This window comes from Galeopterus variegatus, unplaced genomic scaffold (genome assembly GCF_000696425.1).
Source record: "Galeopterus variegatus unplaced genomic scaffold, G_variegatus-3.0.2 Scaffold523, whole genome shotgun sequence".
Taxonomy (NCBI): domain Eukaryota; kingdom Metazoa; phylum Chordata; class Mammalia; order Dermoptera; family Cynocephalidae; genus Galeopterus; species Galeopterus variegatus.
In genome coordinates this window covers 185369-205683 of record NW_007726634.1, presented here as the reverse complement: position 1 = coordinate 205683, position 20315 = coordinate 185369, and the positions used below count along the sequence as shown (strand labels likewise).

Genomic DNA, 20315 nt, shown 5'->3' with positions numbered 1-20315 from the left:
GATTAGTAAATGTATATCCATGATTGATCTGGGATGAGTGAAGGGGAGAAGTAAAAATGTGATTAATATTTTGAAACTAAATCTATATTCGATTTCATCAAATGCTTATTTGCTACTAGTTTGTTATGAATCAAATATTTGTGAGCCCCACCCAATTCATATATTGAAATACTAATCCCCATGTGATAGTATTGGGAGGCAGAGTATTTAGGAGGTGATTAGGTCATGAGAGTGAGCCCTCAGGAATGACATTAGTACCATAATGAAAGAGACCCCAGAGAACTTTCTAGCTCTCTTTCTGCCATGTGAGGATACAACAAGAAGTTGGCAGTCTACAACCTAGAAGAGTATCCTCACCAGAACCCAACCATGCTGGCACTCTGATCTTGGATTTCCAGCCTCCAGAACTGTGGGAAATAAACTTCTGTTGTTTAGACGCCCCCCAGTCTATGGTGCTTTGTGCAGCCTGAACTAAGTCATAGTTGGCAGAAAAAAATATCTTGGGTACGATTTGGGATAGTCTAAATTCTCTTTCCATTGTATTTCCAGCTCATGTGACACACCTTATCTTGGACTAAACAGGTATCCTCAGGAATCTCCTGACAAAATTCTGGAGTGCAAGATACACACTCTTTGGAAATAACTCTTTACCCTGGAGTCAAGAACTTGATTTTGAATTTCTGAATCTAAACAAAAATAGCCAATTATTGAACTTCTATAATGTGGCCTGTGCCTCTATTATAGGATGCAAACTACAGATGTCATTGTATTTTCTACCCCAAAATAACAATGGCTGTGATCACATGGAAACCTTGGCATTCTACTACCTGGCTCTGTATTGACAGGCATTTAAAAATTCTGAATAGGTAAGAGTCCATCATACTTCTGATAAATTCCAGGGAACAAAAAGCTGTTGCAATTTTGGGGGGTATCTTAATCCAGTTGTTTGAGAGCACTTCCTGGTAGGAAGTTTTTTTTGGTTTGTTTTGTTTTTTACCTCTTTAAAGATAAAACTGTAATAATTATGCTCAGGTTTAAATTATTTCCTCTAATTCTGCTGCCAGTTGATATGTAGTCTCAGACAAATTTCAGAAAACTTGGTTTGTGGAGGGAAGTAGAGACTAGGAGAATGCACCTTGAGTACCATCACGAGCTTGCAAAGGAGTCAGAGAACCAGCCTTGAGGCAGTGGAGAGTTTGCCTCATATGAACGATCTAGGATCCAGTTGGGCACATGTGGGTGGGCATAAAGAATGAGATTGATGGGATGGAATCTCTCTAAGGGATATCTCAGATTATATTAAAAATGGGGTTTTTTTCTTGAACACTTTTCCATCAAGCATTAGTCTCTGCCTATTTGGTTTGCCTGGAGGACAGGAGACTGCTGGAAGGAGTTAGAGAGGAGCCCTTCAGAGGTGGCTGTTGTCTCCGACTCTGCAGTTAGGGCTCACCTTGGAAACGAGCCTCAGGATTTTTCTGCAGTTGGTCATGGCAGATGCCTCAGTAGCACAATTTCCTCGCCTGGCCTCATTAGCTTCCCTAGGGCTCAGCAGACAGAGGGAGCTCCCCAAGTCTTGGGCATCAGGGGGATCCCTCATGATTACTAAAGGCAGCAGCTGAGCAGTGGCACCACTGAGCATCCAGTCGGGGTGAGGCAAGTACTAAAGCAGGCCTGCAGCTCATAGATGTGCACTGCCTTCCAGTAAACCACCTGCCCTTCTTCTCCAACAGAGAAACTGAAGGGATGGGACTTCTCATGCTAAATAGTAAACCACCTGCCCTTCTTCTCCAACAGAGAAACTGAAGGGATGGGACTTCTCATGCTAAACCCCTCACCCCAGGCTCAGATTGGATTCATGGGACCATAGACCATTAGAGCTGGGAAGGATAATAGAACCACCCAGCCAACCTCTTCTAGAAGTGAAAAATGTGCAACCACAGAGGAAATCAGTCACCCACGGCCAGAGGTGTTATTCTCTTCCCATTCTTCATGAGATTCTTACTCATGCATCTGCTTTTGATGCCTATAATATCCGTGCAATTTGCCCAAGATACCATGAGAAACGATTCTGGATTCCTCTCATAATAAGAGAAGTGTCTGTGGCTGTGGTACCAGCAGCTATAAACCCCATAGTTGAAACAATGTTGACATGGCCATCAAGAGACTTCATAATTCACCCCGGACACCCTCTGAATTGCTGCTGTTAATGCCCCATTATTATTTCCATCTTGAATCTACTGCGATGACTCTGACCTGCTAGAACTGACACTGCTTAGCTTACATGGTTTTCCCCTCAGGCTTTCCTGCTATTTTTTGAGTAATGTAGGTGTGACTTTGTTATTCATGACCTACCCTGAAATGTTAACACTTATACGTAGAACCAAAATCATAAGTAACACCTGAGAAACAAAATCAGAAATAAAACAAACACATGCAAACAAGCCTTCTGTTGATATTGTTATTAACACTGGTTTCTTAAAGTTGTCTTATCTTGCAAGTTTATCTGAAGCTTTGGTTTTAGCATTTCAATCACAACACTCCTAACCGGGGGTGCCGTGCCAGTGAGGGGACAGCTTCAGACTGCAACCATTTCCTGGAAACCGGTATTTACAAAGCTGAAGAAATAAGATGTGGTTGTAGGCAAAGAATAGTCTTTAAACTTTTTCATTTGCTTCCTTCTTTGGGGTGTCAGAGTTATACTGTCATTCAGCAGAATATGGAGACTTCATCTAAAATTGAAAATGAAAATGATCTTTGAGGAAATTGCTGTTTTGCAAACAAATTCTTATTTCTTGGGTAGGGATATAAACATCCTCTTGTCTCCTAAATACTCCATAATCTTTCTAGCAAATAACTACTAAGTATTCACAAAAGTAATTGGGGTTATTCAGTCTAAAATAAAAGGCAACTTTCAAGTAGATGAAACTGTTTTAAGAAGGCCCATTAATCCCACCAAAAACATAACTAAAAAATGGGTGCAAAATATAGCAAAAGTTCATGTAAACATTCATAATTTAATTATTTAAGGGCAGCCAACATTGAAATAAGCTATCATCCCTGGAAATCTTCAAGAGAATGACTAAAAACCACTTCATTTATAACCATATACAAATCTTTTTGGGGCTCAGGGTCTCTCCAAGATTCTATTATTTCTATGTATGTTCAATTTCATGTAAAAATTGGGAGTTTGAACCCCTTGACAGTACTGGGGGATAAGAACAAATAGAGTGCTTCCTAAATAACATTATTGCATTAAAGATTATGACCCAGTTCTCAAAAAGAAGAGTATTATTATGCTGCTATTGATTGTTATTCATTTACTTCTTAGAGAATCTACAGCAACTAGTAGTGCAAGTAACAATCAAGAAAAATTGGAATTTGTGGTGCTTGCACTGTTAAAATAGATATTAAACTAGGCTTACAAATATTGACTAATATATGTTGTTGGCCAAAGCGGACAGTGGTGGGGAGCGATGGGTCCAATGGTAGAAACAGGGACAGTGTGCTTGAGCAGCACATAGGAATATTGTGCCCTCTGGTGGTTTTTGATGGAAAGAATTTAAAGCAGTTCAAGCAAGCGAAGGTGCCTGCTTTCAGTGCCCGTAGTATCAGTAATATACAGGCTCATAGAGACGCCCTTCGTGTTATTCCCATGAATTTGTTCCAATAAGCATGTTTTCTCCCTGCCCGGGCAGTACTGGAGCCTCTCTGATTCCACACCACCCTCGCTTCACTGGAAATGCTCTTGATCAGCAATGGAAAGAAAGGGCACGTACTGCAGTTTCAATGGTTGTGGGACTCAGGTTTTCTCTGAGCACCGCATATACACTTGGAGACATGGGAAGAAGGTCTGACGGAGAATGCGGTTCAGCTGAGTCACTTCGGCTAGAAGAGAGAACGAGGTGAATACTGAAAAGGATCAGAAAATAATCGCTCATTTCTAGGGCTTCATCTCCTTGTGACACGGAGCTGCCCAATTCATCACTTCATATCAGAGCACTCAACCTGCCATGGAATATATGGCATATAAAAGGGCAACTTTGTAATTCCAGTCATGATAGACTGCGTTAAGTGTGCCCTGCTAGCTTTATGTGTGAAAGGAAATGGGACATAAAATGCTTTATTGGGCATTAAAATGCTTTATTCTCAGTTATATGTACTCTGTTCCACCTTAAATCTCTTATAGCTTTTTTAAAAAAAAATAAATTCAATAATAAATATTTTACATGTGACTAAGATTACTCACATTGTTGAAATGGGGATAAAAACTGAAGGAACATAACCTTTGTCTCCCCTTTCTGTTGGTCTTGAAACTGGAAAAGAAAGGCACAGTGTTGGGAAAAATTATTATCAATATTATTAATAAAAGAAAAAAGAGTCTAGAATAATATCAGCAATGCTAAAAGAAAGAGAAATAATACAGTTGTTCAGTGATCACAAAAAAGGTTTGGTTGAATAGAGAATACTATCTTTTAGATAAGCATAAAATGTACAAGAAGAGAAAACAAATCTCTCACAGGTCTAATCTGACTTTACATAAATGTCTCTAAAATGAGTAAGAAAAATTGAGAGTCAACTATATTACCTGTCTTCTACATTGCGTTTAAGTTTGATTACAAGGACCAATTTATTCATGTATTGGGCAATTTATAGTAACCTAGTTCTTTTCATTAAAACTGACACCAATCGTAACCTTACAATTACAAAAATTCTGAAGCTTGGACGTCAGTGTTCCTAAAAGGACCACTGTACTGAAGCAATAGAATGTGCAAACCTCTTGAGAACATTCCCCAAATTTCTCTGGTATACCACATGGAACTAGTGCTTGGTCCAATTTTCCAACTAATTTGTTGCATTGACATTTGTTATCTCATTTGATCAGATGTAGAAAGTCACTCAAAAGTCACCATTTTTTGTTTTTGTTTTCTTTTGTATTTTTGTTTGTTTGTGTCAGAAGGGATGAAGTCAGAGGCAGCAAAGTCACCACCTGTGACTGACGACTGTAGGATATTCCACAAGATGATGCCCAGACATCTAATTGCTATAGATGAATGTTTGTATGGATTTTTTACACTTTCATTAAAGAAACAGAATAGTGAACTTATCTTACAATTATATAGCTAAATTCATGAGTCTTCTTTCATATATTCAACAAATATTCACTGAATGCCTATTTTGGCCAGGTACTGTTCTAGGCCCTTAGGATACAACCAGGGAAGGTAGGCTGGGGTTGAGGGGAGGGAGAGGAAGCACAGACCCCCATGTTCCCTCCCTGGCAAATGAACAAATACTCTCTGAGTTCGAAGACTATAAAGGGGAAAATATAAAACTTATAAACCCTGGGGTTCCTTGGCAAAACACAAGCTTGCCTTGTGTTTAAAAGCTTCTAATCCTTTCCCCCAGTCACGGAAGTGAAGTCAGCACGACTCCTATTTTTCAAAGGAGAAAACTGAAGCCCTACAAGTGGCTGTGAGAGGCCCCCATGGCCATGGTGAGGTCTGGTTGCAGCTACTGGTTATTGCTCTGCTAGTGTTAGCCTCAGTGGTCCCTTTTTGGGAACTGCTGACATATCACTTCATTTCTAAGGTTTTGACCTCCACGTGCCTATCAGATCTTACAAAGATCAAAGTCAACAAAAAGAGGAACTTCATTTACTTTGCTCTGATATGAGGTTAGTTTCCAAAATCTTAAAAAGAGAAGTAAGCAGAAAGAATCTAACCTTCACATGGCTGGGAGCTGTAGTGTTTACCAAAGGCTTTGTCTTTGGGAATGTCAGGGTATAGGTACTTCAGAGGATTTTCGGGAATGTTTTCAGCCATAATAACCTTGTAGTCTCGAAGGATGTCAGCAAATGGCAGAGCAGACAACCGTCCTTTATTGTAGGGTTCCACAGAGTGGAATCTCACTTCTCCTGGAAAAACAGAAATTGAAGGAATATCCAGGTTCCTGCAGGCATTCTTTGTGGCCATTCTTCCTGCTCACATTACCTTCATGTCACTGGTTGTAAAACAATGCCAGTTCTTCTGCAGTCGGGACAGTACAGTCCATGCATGTAATAGAGGGTGACCACTCAGCCTTTTAGAATTCATGGGTACCCTATTCTGGGACAACCACAGCAACTAATATTCAACTCCCCCGAGCACATGAAAACAGATCAACATACCACACACTTGTGAAAACTGAAATCCCAGTGAGCAAACTCAAGAATACTAAATTCACGTGAGTAAACTGTAGTGAGCATGTACCATTTTCAGAATGGTCCACCCAGGTGAAAGTTATTCCTCCAAGATGGCTTTCGCTGAATCTTAATAAAAAGGTTCCAGGCATTTTATCCTTTAGTAAGAGCCGCTCCTTCTCTTTGCTAACAAAGCCCATGACATACCTAAAAGAGCAACAATGCATAGTTTTATCTGATCATTATCGCACTTGTATTTATTTCATTCACAAAGAGCAGACCTGAAATTTGTTCTCAGTATAATCAGAAGTCAATTGTACATAAAATACTCAGGAAGATTAATATAAATATTGATACTCTATGAAGAATATAAGAAACCACAGCTATTTTTTTCCCCTGTGGCGCTAAACATGTTTAAAAGAAAAAGAAAGGGGAAAAAACCAATAACAACATGGAAAAAAACCTTATTAACTAATATGGAAAGTATATCCTGTAACTCACCCATCAATCCAAAGGGGAAGAATGTGTTTCTTAATTAGATCCAATATTGCTTCAAGCCATGTCCAAAAGGTAAATGATTTACCAGGTAAGTGTTCCTATTGGAATAAACAAGCACATTAGGACAATGATTATTTAAGTAGTAATGTTGATATAATAATTCAAATTCCATTTTTCAATGAAATATTTTCTTTACATTGGACAACACTTTGGAGTTTCTTTTTAAAGCAATCTTATCCAGGAGATCTTCAAAACTCAGGGTAATGATATGGAGGCTTAGAAAAGAGCATTAGAAAAAAAAGGAAAGCATTTAAATGATGTCCCCCCTTCCCTGTTTGTACCTTGCAGAACTTGGCCCAGGAGAGGTGACCATCACTGTAGCTAGACTGAACTAAAACAGAAGAAAAGAATGAGATTTATAATTCACCAATGAGACTGTTCAATTTTGTACTCAATATGGAGTTCTTTTTTCCACCCTTTCATGCATTTCTTAAGTACATGTTATGGGTTTACAGTGTACTGAGTGCCAGGTACAGTAAAAATATAAGATATCATCCTTGCTCCTAAGAAATTTATCTAGGAAAAAAGCTTTTGATGGAAGAGCTAGGTTAAGGCAGGGGTGAGTGTCTAGGATCAGGACTCGGTAAATGGGTAGGATATGAACTGTCAGAGGAGAGGAAGGAGGCCACTCCAGGGAGCAAGAATAATGTGGGACAAGGAGTGGTAAACATGACCATGCTCACATACGAGACAGTAAGGGTAGCCTAATGTTGGTGAACAAACACTATAAAATAAGCTTGTATAAGTTAGGTATAGCCAGATTACCAGGAACCTTGACTATTAAGATGAAAAGAATGAACTAGAAATCTGTTAGGCCATAGCAGCCACTGACTGTTTTGATCCAGAGCAGTAAAAGATGCAAGAGTTTCTACCTAAACTTTTAAGGAAATTATACCTACAAGGATAATTTGATGAAGATCTGAAAGAATATGGCTGTTATCTATACAACATATTTAAAAGCTTTATTCACATATTAACAAATATTTATTGAATGCCCACTATTGCTGTTTATGAATTAAATAAGGATCAAATTAGATCCTTGCTCTAATCAGAAATGCATACAGATCCAATTTTAACTCTTTTTTGGTGCTAAATGTGTTCATCCCAGACTTGTCAAAATACATATATCTCTTAAAATTCCTTTAGAAAAACTTATAGTTGCTACATGTAGTACCAATGACTATTTTGCAAACTTTAGAAATCTTAGTCAAAGCTGAAACTTTCTTGGTATGCATAATTAAGTATTACCCATGTGGTTTTCAATTTCTATTAAATTTCCTGGACCTGATGAAGGAATCAGTCATTTTTCAGTTGGTTAATGTCAATTGAGATATTAATATGAAAGATTAAGGCACCATGAACGCTTCCCGTCACATTCTGTGGCAGTAGCATAAGAACACCCTGGAGACTGCAGTGTGGAATGGAAATGAAGAGGATTTGGAACTGGGTAGGCCAGGTTGGCATCTTGCCTCTGCTAGGTACTAGCCACGCAGTCATGGCAGGTCACCTAACCTCTGCGCTCCAGTATCCTCATCTATAAAGTGGGTAGAATAATGTTGGCCTTGAAGAACTTCTGTGAAAATTAGAGATAATATAGCTCTAGCCCTGTGCCTGGCAATATAGTAGGCACCCAATAAATTGTGATGATCATTATGATTAATAGTAATGATATTATCCGGTTCTTTAAAACACTTTGAGTATCAAAAACAGAGGTAAATCCTCCCTATCTACCAGCTCTCACCTGTAAGCTTATCTGCCAGCATATTGAGTTGATCTGAATTGAGGCCACGACCGACATATGACGAAAACTGCCAGCTCATCACTTCCAGGAGTTGACTCAAAGTGGCAGATGGAGGGTTATTAAAAAAAAACAAGTTCTGAAATATAGTTATGATGATGATTATATTTGTTAATTACACTGAAAACACTAATTCAATATATAGAATTCCTGATTTAAACTCTTTAGGCCAATCTAAGTTAACAATACAGAATATAGTCTCAAGTCTGCTGTTTGTTTGAAAACTAATTTTTGTCTTTTCCTAAAGGGCTCCTTTTTCCTTGAGTCTAATATAATACATGGATCCATCTATATTGAAAGAATCATTTGGTATCTCTTTAACTTTCCCTAGACTATCAACTATCAATCAACTCATACAAGTGCTTAACACTGTCCAACAAATCATTGGGCAGACGAACTCTTTTCTGAAATAATGTCGATCTTAAACAAAACCTATTATCATGTTATTGAATTGGCTTATCATGGGTTGGCACAAGTTATTCCTTGACCAGACAAATCATCCCAAAGTGCAAGAAACGGTTAAGTCCCAGGCTAAGGTAGATGATCCTACATATTAAACAAAACCTATTATCATGTTATTGAATTGGCTTATCATGGGTTGGCACAAGTTATTCCTTGACCAGATAAATCATCCCAAAGTGCAAGAAACGGTTAAGTCCCAGGCTAAGGTAGATGATCCTACATATTATTTTATAATTAATCTCAGATTCCTGTTTTATGGATAGTATAGTCGGCTTATTTTGTTGTAGATAAAAGAGTATTCTGTATAATCAACTACAATCAAGGTTGTTTGTGCAAGAAACTGTGTCAATAATAGTGAACAAAAGACTTTGTTCCAGATAACTGGGAAACAGATAGTCGTGAAAGCCAAGAAATGTGTTCTAAGAAGGGAAGGAGGGAAAGAATTGAAATATCTAGCACAGTACCTGCAGAAGGCCGTTGGCGAACATGAGCTAAGGTGGGTAGCAAGAAAAACAACCAAATCAAGATATTAAAAAAAAAACTTTTCAGAAGGTAAGAATAAAAAAAGACAACATCCAATAAGGAATGGGAGATAGGAAAGAGAGGGATGAAGGGAAAAAAAAAAATTCAGGGAGGCAGTTTTCCTTGCACCTGAGAATCATGTCTGGAAAAATGACCAGAAAGCACAGAATACAATCCAGGTCTAAGAGCTTAGGCTTTAGAGAAGGATAGAATTAAGAAGAGAAGCCAGAGTTAGTTGTTTGGCTTGGTTCTGTAACCAGGCTGTGAATCTGTGTTTTAGGAGCTGCATATGATCTCCATCTCCAGATTCTCATCCTGGCACTGAGTAAATCTGGGATGGCTAGCGTGACAACTCTGGTGGCTTTCTTACAGAAGATGGCTGTGGAAGAAAACGAAGTGCAGCACTGAGCTTTGAGGCTGGAGGACAGAGAAGTAGCCCGACTCCCCTCCTACATCCTGGAGTTGGAAAAAAAGCTGAACATGGTGTCATCCCTAATGGGAAATGGCATTTAATCTTAGAGGCATTGGCTGTCATTGGCCTTAAAGACCAGGTGACTTTTTCAGTGAGTTCTGTTCTTTGCTTTTGGGGCTGAGAGGAAGCTTGGCACAGGGCACTCCGTGTGCAGCCTTCCTCTCCGCAGTTCATCTGTCTCAGACGCCAGGGCACCTGAGGATGGGAAGGAATAGGGCTGAGTCATGCTCCATGTAGTTCCCTTGCCAGGAACGTTGAATTAAAGGGTAAGAACACTTAGCGCTGACTCATATGACTTTGTTCTTATTGCTGGGAACTACGCTAACAGAATTCTTCCCTTTGGAGAGAACGTTTGCTTTGAAGAAATGTTATTTACATCTGACCTATTTTCTCTAGACCCTGGTGGTTTCCAGGACAACACACTGAGGTTTTGTAAGAAGGAGAGGGGGAAGCGCTGACTCATCTTTTTTGCTACTCCCTTCCTTGGCTGACTGATAAGAAGAGCATCTATTCTCTGCTTGCTTTGTGACTTGAGGCCAGTTTTTTGTCAGTGTCTCCAATAACCACCAGATGGCATTAAAACCCAGCTTGAGCCTAGGATGGATGAAGTCTATAATCGACTTGAAAATTTGTGTTGTCAGAGTATGGTTAGGCAAGACTGATGTATATTCCAGCTACTTATTTGGAAACCAGTGGTGTACCTTTGTAGAAGAGACTGTGTCAAGGTGTGGCCACAAGTATTTGAAGAGGTCAGATATCAAATTCCGGGATAAGCCTAGTTAACAGAGCCATAGGATGGCTCTAGAACTCTCTGTAATGCACATAGTTGGGCTGACCAGACCCTCAGGAATAACAAATACCTGTCTGTCACTTTTGTCATCCAGAACTCTCTCAGTGTTCAAGTACATCCGAACATATTACAACTAGAAATAAAACAACTCACAAAGACATATCTATGTGTGCGCACACACACACACACAAACACACTCCTTTTGATGAAGATGGTTTTGTTGACAATAAAACAAATCAAATAAAATTAAAGGAGGAGAGATAGGAATAGAGACTCTACCTGGGAATCATTGGTTGATACATTGTACCAAATGATGGACGCCCAAGCATTAGGTAACTGGCTGACATTGGAAATCATCACCACAGGTAATGAGCTGGTCTGGTTTAAAGAAAACAAAAAAGCATAGTTATTACAGGTCGTCCCACTTCACATTGGTCTTACACTTGACCCTCTCCTCTAACGAGCCATCTAAGAAAACCCCATTCCTCCAATCCTGATGTCTGCACTGCCTGGTCACTAAAATGACTTGTGAAGGCAGTGGAGCTTTCTGAGCATATTTGAGTCACAGTACAGGGGGAAGAACAGGAATCCTTCAGAGTGCTCAGTCAGGCAGCTTCCCCAATATCTTCCTTGATATCATGTAAATATTTAAACTTTCTTATGTCACACACTGTCTCAAATGCAACTAATTAGGGATTCCATTGACTTGGCAACTATCCTCTTTATAAGTTAAAGAATCTCATTTTTAATTTATCTCTGGATTGAACCAATACATTCAGATTATGACATGACACTGAATTAATGTCAGTACTGGCAGTGGGAGTTTTTACTGTAAAAGGTGAAGAGGTAAATAAACTATGGGAAATAGAGCCACCTACTCTATTGTTGCAGAACTCAATTTAGTACTACTGGTACTATAATTTTCTAACTTATGGAATAAACAGGCGTTCACAGACTAGCCTGGGAGACTAATCAACTTACAATAGTCCCTCCCCAATAATAGACATCAGATATCTATGGACAGTGAAATATCCAGTTAAGGAACTTAATAGCTCATGGAAACAGAGGTTTATGGAAAAAAGATTAGGAAAGAATTTGTGAAAGATTTGCAAACATGTTGGTATTCATTAAGATAAAGAAGCAAAGGCAGAAACTCTAAAACAACACACTCCACGAATAGGATCATATTCAGGGTGTGTGCAAATGTGTTTGTTCATTCAAGTACTTATTCATTTATTTATTCAACAAATATTGAGCATCTACCATCTGCTAGGCATTGGACTAGGCAGTCAATGGAGTGACAATCAAGGCATAGCGTCCTGACTTAAAGGAGCCCATAGTCAGTCATGTTCAATTTAAGTCCCAATGTTTCTTTATTCATTCTTTGATTTCATTGGTGACTGTTGCAAAAGGATCAAAACAATGTACTGTTAATTATCCTATCATTCATCTTTGCTCATTACATTAGAGAAACCTTCCTTATGAGAGATCTTTTTATGTACACATTAAATTTTGAAAATATATCACTACAAAAAGAAAATAAAATATATTACCACATGACATGGTTCAAAAATACTTATTTTTTAGGCTTTCCACTGAGTATTCATGATTCAGGAAATCCCAGAAAATAAACGAACAAAAATGCAATCTGGGCAACAAATTATTCAAAATACATTGAATTCATAATACTCATGAGATTTTATCATTCATATTTAACCAGAAAAGTATGTTAACTATTTAGTGAATACTTGATATACTGCTTTTCTAAATGAAAACAAAATGAATAGGGAATGTACTAAAATCTAGAAAAGACTGAGCCATCACCTACAAATGCTGACTAATTCCTGCAAATGTTATTAGTAAATAGTAAATGTTTCTTGAAACTCCTACCTCCAAATCTATGATCAGGCCATAGAGGCAGATCTGTGTCTCAAAGGTTATGGAATGAAGCTCTTCAGTCACCATGTGACAGCCCTAAGGGAGAAAGAAATAAATTGTTATCTTACAAATGCGTACTTGCTATCTAATATTAAACCTATTTCTATAAAAGTTAATAAGCTTACAGTAAATCCCTGCAAGCATTCCCTATTATTGGACATTCCCCCTTGTTGTCTTAAAAGTTATATATAGAGTTTGAGAAATCTTCATTTCCACAAACAGAATGATTTTAAGTTTCCAAAACAAGATAATTTCTGGCTTTTAAAATTCTAGCATATTTTCATCAGTTGAAATTCAGAGAAGTCATTCCTTATTTTATTTTATTTTATTATTATTTATTTTTATTTTTATTTTTTTTTTGTCTTTTTTCCGTGTCCGGCAACGGATCGCAACCCTCAGTGTTGCCCCCGTACCGGACCGGGGACCGGCAACGGGATTGCAACCCTCGGTGCTGCTCCCACGCCTCGCTCAGCCAGTGAACGGGAACCGGTCTGCATGTGGGATCCGAACCCTCGGGCGGGAGCGCCGCCGCGCTTCCCAAGCGGCGCACTATCCAGTGCGCCACCGGGCCGGCCCTTTATTTTATTTTTTGAAAACTAGTCATTTTGATTTACCAAATATTAATAAAAACAATATATGTATATGTATATAGAAACAAGTCTTAGTGTCATAACAAATTTGTTTAAAAAGAAAGCAAGATTTCCTTCTGTTTAAACACAGTGGGGGAGTACATGCATTGTCCTCTGCTCCCTCCAGAAACTCCAGTAAAGTAACACCTGGAGTTTTATTCCCTTTCCAATAAAGTAAAACCATAATCTAGATCCACAAGTGAGAGGTGGGGGAGTGTGACGTGAGGGTGGAACTGAGAATCCAGGCGCTGGCAGCACTGGGCCACTCTGAAGCTGCAGAGTAAAAGGGGCTGAACAGGAGGTGCGGTGAAGAGCCCCCAGCCCGGGCAATGAGGTGTCCATCCCTCCCCAACATGGACAGGAGATGGAGGTTTACACTTTGGAACAGATGAACCAGAGGTATGAAAGAGGCTCTCTGCACTGTGGGTATAAGGTCAAGCTGTGGGCAAGGGTGGGGTGACGTGCTAAAGAGAGGAAGATCCTGTGAAGGTCTATGGTGAAGTCCATGCCCCCTTCTCTGTTTGACATCTAGATGCTCATAGCCAGGCTTAAAATCACCACAAAAGATATCTGAGAAGTGGACCAGACCAAGGGAGTCAACTTGCAGGTACTGCCTTGTAGGGAATCTCCCCATGAAATAGCCAGGTTCTAATAATCACCCTTACAGACGTAAGGGTGATTTCCACCAGGCCCATTGGAAATTGGTCTTTTTTTTTTTTTTAATTTAAAACAATTTTTTTTGTGGGTTTTTTTTTGACAGTTTTTTTAATTGAAAGATGATTGATTATGTATATTTGTGGGATACAGAATTGAATATCAATACATGTGTACAATAAGTGGTCAAATAAGGATAATTAGTATACTCATGTTTACAAAAGGTTATCAATCTTTGTGACCCTTAACTAGTTTCTTGCCAACCCCATTCCCACTCCCCCTTTCCCACCTCTAATAACCACAGTTCTGTTCTCTTTTTCTTTTTTTTAAAGCTTAATGTATTATTGTGATTCTTTCTTTCTTTCTTTTAGCTCCCACTTATGAGTGAGGATGTGCAGTATTTTTCTTTCTGTGCCTGGTTTACTTCACTTAACATAATTTTCTCCAAGTTCATCCATGTTGCTATGAATGGCAGAATTTCATTCTTTTTTTATGGCTGAGTAGCATTCCATTGAGTATATACAACACATTTTCCTTATCCAGTCATCTGTCAATGGACACTTAGGTTGATTTCAACTCCAGGAAGTATGTTAGTTTCATTCTCTTAATTATAAACAGCAAGCTAACAATCATCAGATGTTTGACAAAGCCTCTCACATGAAATATAGATGCAAAAAAAAAAAAAAGGACTCAAAAGGAAAGATAATGCAAAAAAGCTAAAGAAGATTTCAAAAAAAGATAGTAAAAAAAAGGTATATTAGGCTTAGTTTGTTCAACAAATAAATGGCACACACAAAAGGCAAATCAACCAATTGAAATGGGTGAATATTGTCTGGATACTAATTTGCACAAATCAACTATAAAAAGGCCTTTTTGAGACAATGGAGAAATTTGAACAAGGAATAGGGTTTTATTAAATAAGGATTTTAAGAAATTGTTATTTTGGGGCTGGCCAGTTAGCTCAGTTGGTCAGAGTGCAGCCTTATAACACCAGAGTCATGAGTTCAGATCTCTGTACAAGCCGACCAGCCACCACAAAAAAAAAAAAAAAAAAAGAAAGAAAGAAAAGAAAAGAAAAAAAAAAAAGAAATTGCTATCTTTGGGTTTTTTTGATAAGGGTATTGCGATTAGGTTTAAAAACTTCTTATATTCTACAGACACCTACTGAAGTATCAATGAAGAAGAAGCTATACTAACTGGAATTTAAGGATTCCAGAAAAAAATGTGTGTGTAGAAGAAAATCAGATGAAATAACATGGGCAAAATGTTAATCATCATCATGAAGTAAGATGATGCATATATGGGGGTTCATCACATTTTCTCTCTACTTTTGTATATATTTGAAAATGTCCATTAACAATTTCTTAAAAATGTTTTAAAAACTATATATAACAAATATTACATTAGGGAAACAAGAACAGGATGCTATTAAAAGGAACATTCAGAATATAATAATGAACAATTGAAAATACAATAAGAAATAAGTCAGTAGAAGGACTGAAAGTAGAGTAGAGGGGATTTCTTAGAAAGTAAAACAGAAAAGCAAAAAATGAAAAATAGGATAGAAAAGATAACAAATAAAGAATTAATACATGAACTCCAACAACAAATTAACAAGCTCCAGAAAGAGAACTGTGTTAAGTGGAGTAGAGGAAATGCCAAATACATAACCAAATGGGAACTCTTATAAACTGCTTAAGGGGGTTGGTACAATGACTTTGAAGAACAATCTCTCAATATCTAAAAAAGTAGAAGATACACATTACCCATACACATCAATTCTTGTCATATGTATATATAGGTCAAAGCATTTCTTGCACTCATGTAGAAAAAGACATACAGAAGAATGTTAATTGGAGAATGTTTATAGTAGAATTATTCATAATGTTAAAAACTGTTCACCAAAAGGAGAATAGCTCAATATATTGTAAAAGACTCTACAGCAGTTGAAATGAATAATCTAGAACACCATGAATCAACATGGGATTAGTCTTTGAAAATATTTTCTTGAGCAAGAAAAGCAAGTTGCAATAAGATATATAAATTGTCATCTATAGAAAATTTAAAATTATAATAAAAAATAATACAAAGTGTTTAGGTACATATTCATTTACAGCAAAAGTATAAAAGCATTCTTGGGAATAATAAACACCAAAATTCAGGACAGTGGTTACCTCTGCATGGCGAGGTGGCTGGGTATACGCAAGGAAAAGGATTAATGAGAGGTACCAGGTGTCTTCAAGTATAAGTTCAAAGTTTGAATTTTTAAGCTGACTGGTGGGAGTTCATTCTATTATCCTTTATATGTTTTTACATGTTTTCAATAGTCTACTAAAAATAAATAATAAACATTCTCAAACTAAAGGACATGAGTATTTAAATTGGAAGAGCTCATGAAATATCTAGCATAATGAACGAATAAAGATTCATACCAAAACTCATTGCTGTAAAATTTCAGAATATCAGGGATAAAAGGAAAATTCTTAAAGTTTCAGGAGTACAGGAATAAAATGTTATTTACAAAGGATTAAAAATCAGAATACAAAATAAGTAGAAGAGAATGGAATAATGCTTTAAAAATTCTCAGGGGAAATGATTGCTAATCCAGAATCCCATATCCAGCCAAGCTATCATCAAGTGTGAGAGTGCTCTTGACATGCAAACTCTTTCAGATGCGCAAGCCCTCAAGAAATTTGACTCCCAACTGCACTTTCTCTGGAAACTATTGTAAGAGTCTTCCTAATAAAAAAGAGGCAGTAAATAAAGAAAGAGGAAGACAGAAACCCAGCCAAGAGAAAGGGGAGGGACTCCCCAGGATAACCTCTTTCAGATGCGCAAGCCCTCAAGAAATTTGACTCCCAACTGCACTTTCTCTGGAAACTACTGTAAGAGTCTTCCTAATAAAAAAGAGGCAGTAAATAAAGAAAGAGGAAGACAGAAACCCAGCCAAGAGAAAGGGGAGGGACTCCCCAGGATAATGGCAAAGGAAGTTTCAGAAAAAACAACAAACAAAGCAAAACCAAACCACAATTGTACAACAGGATCAGAGGACAACCAGCCAGGGATGGAGCAAGTAGATGGAGGGTTCCCAGAGAGATGTTGCCAAGAAAAAAGAAAAAGAAAGAAACTCATAGATTGACATGTTTGACTGTATTATGAAGTTTTCTAGTTCTGATGTAAAGTTTGGGGCTACGTTAGTGACAGGTACCTAAAATAATCAAATAGAAAACTTGAGGCAACCATTAAATCCAAAGACAACTAAAAGTAATATAAGAATGAAAATACATAGAATTCTATATGGTTCAGCTGTCAACAATTTTTATATAATCATAGTTATATAAACATTGAATATTTGACTAAACCAAAATATTATACAATGATATTGTGAAGATTGGGGAGTGTGGAATTTATACGTATGGAGAGCTGTTACAAGAGAGCCATATCAGGTCAAGAGTTTGGATCCCCATACTGAGCAGCTACCAAAAAAAAAAGGGAGAGCCATATCTGTTATAACAGATTAAGAGAGCTTAACAGATATGGTTCTCTTATAACAGCTCTCCATACATATAAATTCATATATTTAACTCTTGAAGTCTTTCTGTCATAGAAAGACTTCAGGAGTTATCTGTTATAGAAAGACTTCAAGAGTTATGTAAAAATTAAAAATCAAGAAATATTAGTATTAGCATGATCTTTACAGTTCAAAAAAATGATTACCTCTGGGGAGGGGTTTGGGGTGGGAAGGAGTGGGAAATAAATTGCAGTTTTTATTTATTTTTTATTTTTTATTTTATTTTTTAAAAGATGACTGGTAAGGGGATCTTTACCCTTGACTTGGTGATGTCAGCACCACGCAAGTGAGCCATGGGCCGGCCCTAAAATTGCTGTTTTCAAATCTTACATCGCCTTGCTATGTGCCCAGGACCAGCAGCATTGTCATTAATTAAAATCTTGTTAGAAAAACAGGACCTCTGGCCTCACCTCAGGCTTACTGAATCAGATTCTACATTTTAACAAGAACCCCAGGTGGAATTTGGGAAGCAATTATTCTCAATGTGGTGCATCCACATTGTGTTCTCAAAAGGGATGTAGAGAATTTGGAGATAGGAAGCTTAAACAATTTAAATAATAAGCTCTGGAAACAGGTGAACAGAAGTGGAGTTGCCTAAACTAGAAAAGTCAAGGTAGGGTTGGATGTGGCAGGGTCACCTTGGGAGAAAGGGAGATCTAATATTGAATATGTGTTATAACAAGTCAGAATACATTTGTATTAAACTTGAAATAATAAAAATTGGTCTAATATGACAATATGAATAACAATTATATGAGAAGATTTTATTGGTAATGAGGATATTAAATTTGGGATTTGTTACTGAAGGATGTACAGAATGGAAAACTGTCTCCCTTGGGCTAGATCATTGTGGTACCTTACATTGCCTGCAGGTAGTTAGATTGCCTAGTGTGGAATCACTTCTTATTAGATTAGTAGAAAGTTACATATAAAAATTTTCTCCTTAAAAATTCCTTTGACCACCCCTAAAAGTACTCCCAGTACATTAACACACCAAACTTCCAGTTTCCCTTCTCCAACCCTCCAGTGTTGAAATACATTCCTATTTCTTTGGTTGAGCATGAGATGAAGTAGTTGGCTTGTGCTTAGGCTTGACTATGGGCCACCAAGTCACCATGAGACCCAAGCTGCCCATCATGAACTGGGTGTTATCTGACCTAGCCAGCCCTAAGGTTGGGTGTACACAGCAGCACTTCATCATTTCACTAAACTGGAATGTGGATGGCGAGAGGTTTTCTCAGTGACTCTAACTAATTTCTAAGTCTACTTAAAACCCCTGATGCAATTGTGAGGTACACTTACAATAAAATCCAGCAAGGAAGCTGACATACAATATGCATGACTAGAGAAAAGAGCTCTCACAAAACAAAGCATAATTAATTAGCAAAGCTTGCATGGCCATCAGTCATAGTCTTCATTCTGTTATCAGTGCAGTCCAAGCCAGAGACATTATTTGATTTCACATTCTCAGGGTCCATTCCTTACAGATTGGGAAAATATCATAGATGAGATGCACCATTAATGTCTATATTAAAAGCCATCTTAATCATCTAAGATGATTACAGACTTTAAATATCCACATTTATGATATTTATATGGCATTGAATTATAACTGGATAGACCATATTGTACTTCTAAAGAAAAATACTCATTGCATAATATACTAAGAAACTGGAAAACTGGCTAAGCAACTTGACCAGGGCTCCATCTGGAAAAAAATATACAACCTAATGAATGGTAGGTCTAGATGTCACCATATTCTTTCTTGTTTCCTCTGCTCAGTGCCTAATATTATACCCTGGAAATCTAGAATATATTAACAAATGGTTATGGCTTTTAACTTGAAAGAAAGCCTCCACTAAAAAAAAATATGACTGGGATAAGGATGATTTTTATCTAAATTTCTTGCTCAGGTGGGATCAAACCCTGGAGCTCGGTGTTATCAGCACCGTGTTCTAAACAGGTGAGCTAACCAGCCAGCCCTATTCCTCATCTCCTTACAAGCCATAGTGTATGATAATGTTGCAGATGGAAAACTATGTGGTATAGAAAACAATTAAAACAATCCATTCATTTAATGAATATTTATCGAGCACCTATTTTGTGCTAGACACTGGGTTAGATTTTGGGAAATAATGAAAAGAGGGAGGAAATGGTACAGTCACATAAGAGAGCCTTTAATCACACAATCACAAGAAAAGAATGTAAAACAGCAACAATGCTCAGCTCGTAAAATAAGGGTACTACATGATGGTGTTATGTTAAAAAGTCTAAGTTTTTTGTGATATTCTTGTACCAATTTCTCCCTTTAAAAAGTGTTGCAGCTCCTTAAATTAGTTCAGAAGCAAATTAACTTGCCGTGAAAATGCTTGGGCTAGTTGGGGTATGAGTCGCGTGTCTCCGTTTGAAAACACTGAACCTTGAAATAACATCTGTTTGGCTATTTTGTTAAATGAAACTCAAGTCACCCAGGCTTTACTAACAGTTTCTTTGTGCTTCATGACTTTCCACCACACAAACAAAATTACCCAACACCTCAGTCTGTGGCTGAAACTGTCATTTATCAATTAAAGCCTACTGACAAAGAGCAAACTGGAGAGGCTGTGGTTCCAGCTCCTATTCAAACAGTTTTTACAGTTCAGTAACCACTCTCTAGCCAGCTCCCTGCCAGATAAGGACCTCAGGGAAAGGTTACTTCCTGGGAATGTTTATTTTACAGGGACAGACACACAGCTTCCAAGTCTGG

At 37.7% G+C, this 20315-nt stretch overlaps 1 protein-coding gene across 1 annotated transcript in view; it reads right to left on the bottom strand.

Moving 5' to 3' along the window:
* Window positions 1–2444: 2444 nt before the first annotated feature.
* STAT4 (signal transducer and activator of transcription 4) overlaps window positions 2445–20315 on the bottom strand; it is a 94683-nt gene continuing 76812 nt past the window's right edge. Inside the window, exons 15-24 of the mRNA XM_008569668.1 lie at window positions 12668–12751; window positions 11057–11155; window positions 8475–8610; window positions 7015–7064; window positions 6677–6771; window positions 6246–6382; window positions 5720–5911; window positions 4247–4313; window positions 3777–3885; window positions 2445–2729 (exon numbers count right to left, since the gene is read on the bottom strand). Coding sequence (XP_008567890.1) covers window positions 2703–2729; window positions 3777–3885; window positions 4247–4313; window positions 5720–5911; window positions 6246–6382; window positions 6677–6771; window positions 7015–7064; window positions 8475–8610; window positions 11057–11155; window positions 12668–12751 — 996 coding nt within the window. The 3' untranslated portion in view covers window positions 2445–2702. The remainder of the gene's footprint in view (window positions 2730–3776; window positions 3886–4246; window positions 4314–5719; window positions 5912–6245; window positions 6383–6676; window positions 6772–7014; window positions 7065–8474; window positions 8611–11056; window positions 11156–12667; window positions 12752–20315) is intronic.